Source organism: Limulus polyphemus, unplaced genomic scaffold, assembly GCF_000517525.1.
Source record: "Limulus polyphemus unplaced genomic scaffold, Limulus_polyphemus-2.1.2 Scaffold6889, whole genome shotgun sequence".
Lineage (NCBI taxonomy): Eukaryota > Metazoa > Arthropoda > Merostomata > Xiphosura > Limulidae > Limulus > Limulus polyphemus.
Genome location: NW_013672499.1, coordinates 36,575 through 40,122, shown reverse-complemented (window position 1 = coordinate 40,122; position 3,548 = coordinate 36,575). Strand labels below are relative to the sequence as shown.

The 3,548-nt window shown below is 34.1% G+C and overlaps 1 protein-coding gene across 1 annotated transcript in view; it reads left to right on the top strand.

Moving 5' to 3' along the window:
- The window catches only part of LOC106474162 (delta-like protein 1), a gene marked incomplete at its 5' end in the record, with an annotated part of 16,564 nt that overhangs the window by 1,288 nt on the left and 11,728 nt on the right, over nucleotides 1-3,548 (top strand). The window contains 2 exons of the mRNA XM_022402529.1: nucleotides 1,207-1,508; nucleotides 2,588-2,654. Coding sequence (XP_022258237.1) covers nucleotides 1,207-1,508; nucleotides 2,588-2,654 — 369 coding nt within the window. The remainder of the gene's footprint in view (nucleotides 1-1,206; nucleotides 1,509-2,587; nucleotides 2,655-3,548) is intronic.

The following is a 3,548-nucleotide window of genomic DNA, read 5'->3' as shown; positions in this document are numbered from 1 at the left end:
ATTGTGTAGCTTTGTGTTTAATTACAAATAAACAATAAACATACTGATAAACTACTTTTCCTCTAGCTTATCGGGTCAAATTTAGGAACGGCTAGTGCAGATAGCCCTTGCGCGAATATCCAAAACAATCAATCGGACTACGTATAGGATGGTGTTTAACTGATATGAACAGTTCTTGTGACGTTGAAGGAATGGTTGGTCATCCATCAGAAATAATAACAAATATACGGTACGGTGCATTAAAGTAGAGTTTTATATACATAACAAAACCAATTCCTTTGTTTAAGGGAAGAACCGATCACAGATCAAATCAGTAATAATAACAAATATACGGTACGGTGCATTAAAGTAGAGTTTTATATACATATCAAAACCAATTCCTTTGTTTAAGGAAGAACCGATCACAGATCAAATCAGTAATAATAATTCAATATACGGTACGGTGCATTAAATACGGTACGGTGCATTAAAGTAGAGTTTTATATACATATCAAAACCAATTCCTTTGTTTAAGGGCGAACCGACGATCACAGATCAAATCAGTAATAATAATTCAATATTAAAATAGAAATAACAATTTGAATATCTGTTTTAGATTTTTGTGTTAAAGTGTCTTCATTTTTAATATTATGATATCTACTTATTGCGAGTTTTTTCGTATAGAACGTTTTAGTTTGAACTTTGTCAGAATGTATTAATAATCACAATGAAATACACAAAGATTACTTCAGCTGTCAGACTGTACAATCAAATACATTAGGTTCTATACGCAAAGATTACTACATTAGTCAGACTGTACAATTAAATACATTAGGTTCTATACGCAAAGATTACTTCAGCAGTCAGACTGTACAATCAAATACATTAGGTTCTATACGCAAAGATTACTACATTAGTCAGACTGTACAATTAAATACATTAGGTTCTATACGCAAAGATTACTTCAACAGTCAGACTGTACAATTAAATACATTAGGTTTCATATAATAATAAGTAGACAAACAATGATTTATATGCATAATGAAAACATTTATTTATGGTGGAACATACTACATGTTTCGATAGAACATTGATCTGACTTCTACAACAGTCACACTATACAATACGAATACATTAGACTTTATATTGAATGGCTGTTATAAATTCATTACTTGAATGTTCCACAACTGACTTTGAATGTTTGTGAATTCATTTCATTCGGAATACAGGTTGAAACTTCGGGAGTGTTTGATTTAAGACTTACCAGCTATTCTAATCCTAACCACACAACTGCTGATGGTGAATGTTGTGGAGATCGTCTGGGAAACGAGTGTGAAGCTGACTGCAGTACCTTTTTTCGGGTCTGTCTGACACACGTGTCAAGAAAAATTTCCAGTTACGAATCTAAACGCCGACTTGATTTCAACACGCCGTGCACTTTTGGTATGTCTGTTAGTGATATTGTAGACAGAAGTGGCCTCGAAAACAATCTTCCCGAGTTAGACTTTAATTTTGATTTTTCATGGCCGGTAAGTAAATTTTATTTTCTGAAAAAGAGAGAGAGAGAGAAGGGAGGGGGGGGATCAAGAAGAGAAAGATACAATTAAATAACTACATTTTCAAACTTGAGAAATGTAAATTTTTTCGTTGTTACTGGACCATCTTCGACATTACGGGTTAGAAGTTCGTGTCTCTTTTAGATGTTAGATGTTCTAATTATCTGTTTAAACATTTGTTGATAGATTTTAAACACATTAGCGTGCATCAGCGACGCAAATGTTTAATTTTTTTTATTGTTTTCTAAGAGATTTGCTTATTGGTTTACATAACATAATGTAGCTAGCAAAGAACCAATCATATGTGTTAACAGGTGAATGTTTATACAAGCATCTTTAATCCGATAGGGAAAAAAAACCTTTGACGTAATTATGGTAACGTTGCCATGACTTGTTCAACTTTGGTATGACTATGTCAATATTTGTATTTTCTGTTGAGGTAGCTATGGTAATGTTTCCATGACTTATTCAAGTTCGGTGCAGCTATGGTAATATTTCCATGTTCTGTTTAAGTTTGGTGTAGTTATGGTAATATTTCCATGTCATATTTAAGTTTGATGTAACTTTGGTAATATTTCTGTGAACTATTCAAGTTCGGTGCAGTTATGGTAATATTTCCATGTTCTGTTTAAGTTTTGTGTAGCTATGGTAATATTTCCATTGAAACAATAAAGGAACTCTTGTATATTTCAGGGCCAGTTTTCATTGAAACAACCAAGTAACTTTTTATATTACAGGGTCAGTTCTCATTATTACAACCAAGTAACTTTTCTATATTTCAGGGCCAGTTCTCATTATTACAACCAAGTAACTTTTCTATATTTCAGGGCCAGTTCTCATTATTACAACCAAGTAACTTTTCTATATTTCAGGGCCAGTTCTCATTATTACAACCAAGTAACTTTTCTATATTTCAGGGCGAGTTTGTATTATTACAACCAAGTAAATTTTCTATATTACAGGGTCAGTTCTCATTATTACAACCAAGTAAATTTTCTATATTTCAGGGCCAGTTCTCATTATTACAACCAAGTAAATTTTCTATATTTCAGGGCCAGTTTTTATTGATTGTTGAAGCTTGGCACTCTACAAACAGCACAAGTCCACCAGCAGAAGAAGGTAAAAATAATAGTGTTATATTAGTATTGGATTCTTTAACAAGCTGATTGATTCAGTGAGTGTTTACATTTGTAAAAAAAATGCTAACGTATAAAGAAAGGTATGCAGGAGTCTCACTTAAATATTTTACTGTCTTTGTTTCTGTGATATACACCTCGATCTAAGATTATTCTTCCTATTTTACATTGACATGCTCATCTTTAAAAACCAATGAGATGATATTTGGTGTTCGAGGTAATAAGTAGCGACAACTGTTATTCAATGTCCCCCAGTGGGACATCGGTAAGTCTACGGACTTACAACGTTCAAGTACGGGGGGGGGGTCGATTCCCCGCGGTGGACACGGCAGATAGCCCAATGTGGTTTTGCTCTAAAACAAACAAACAGTTATACAAAATCTGAGACGTGAATTGGAATCAGGCTTAGTTGGATCCTGCAGTGGAAACAAAGGGGGACATATGCCCCCCAACATTTGAGCCATTGGTGAAATGCCCTTTTGAATGGGGAAATAGCGATTTGTGTATAATTATCAGGGAATGTCGCTGTTTGAAAATAGTAAATAAGTTGCCCCAGTCGTCGGTGCCTCACCCCTTTCAATTCAAATTTGTTCCTCCGCAACGCTTAAGCGAGAATCTGGTGTAGGTGGAAAAGGTAGGTATAAAGAATAGATTCCGAGAGGACTGAGAAAAACCTTAGCGTTGTTTTCAAGTTTGTAACTGTTAAAGTAAAATGAAGGTCTGAGAGAATTGAGAAAAACCTTAGCGTTGTTTTCAAGTTTGTAACTGTTAAAGTAAAATGAAGGTCTGAGAGAATTGAGAAAAACCTTAGCGTTGTTTTCAAGTTTGTAACTGTTAAAGTAAAATGAAGGTCTGAGAGGATTGGGAAAAACCTTAG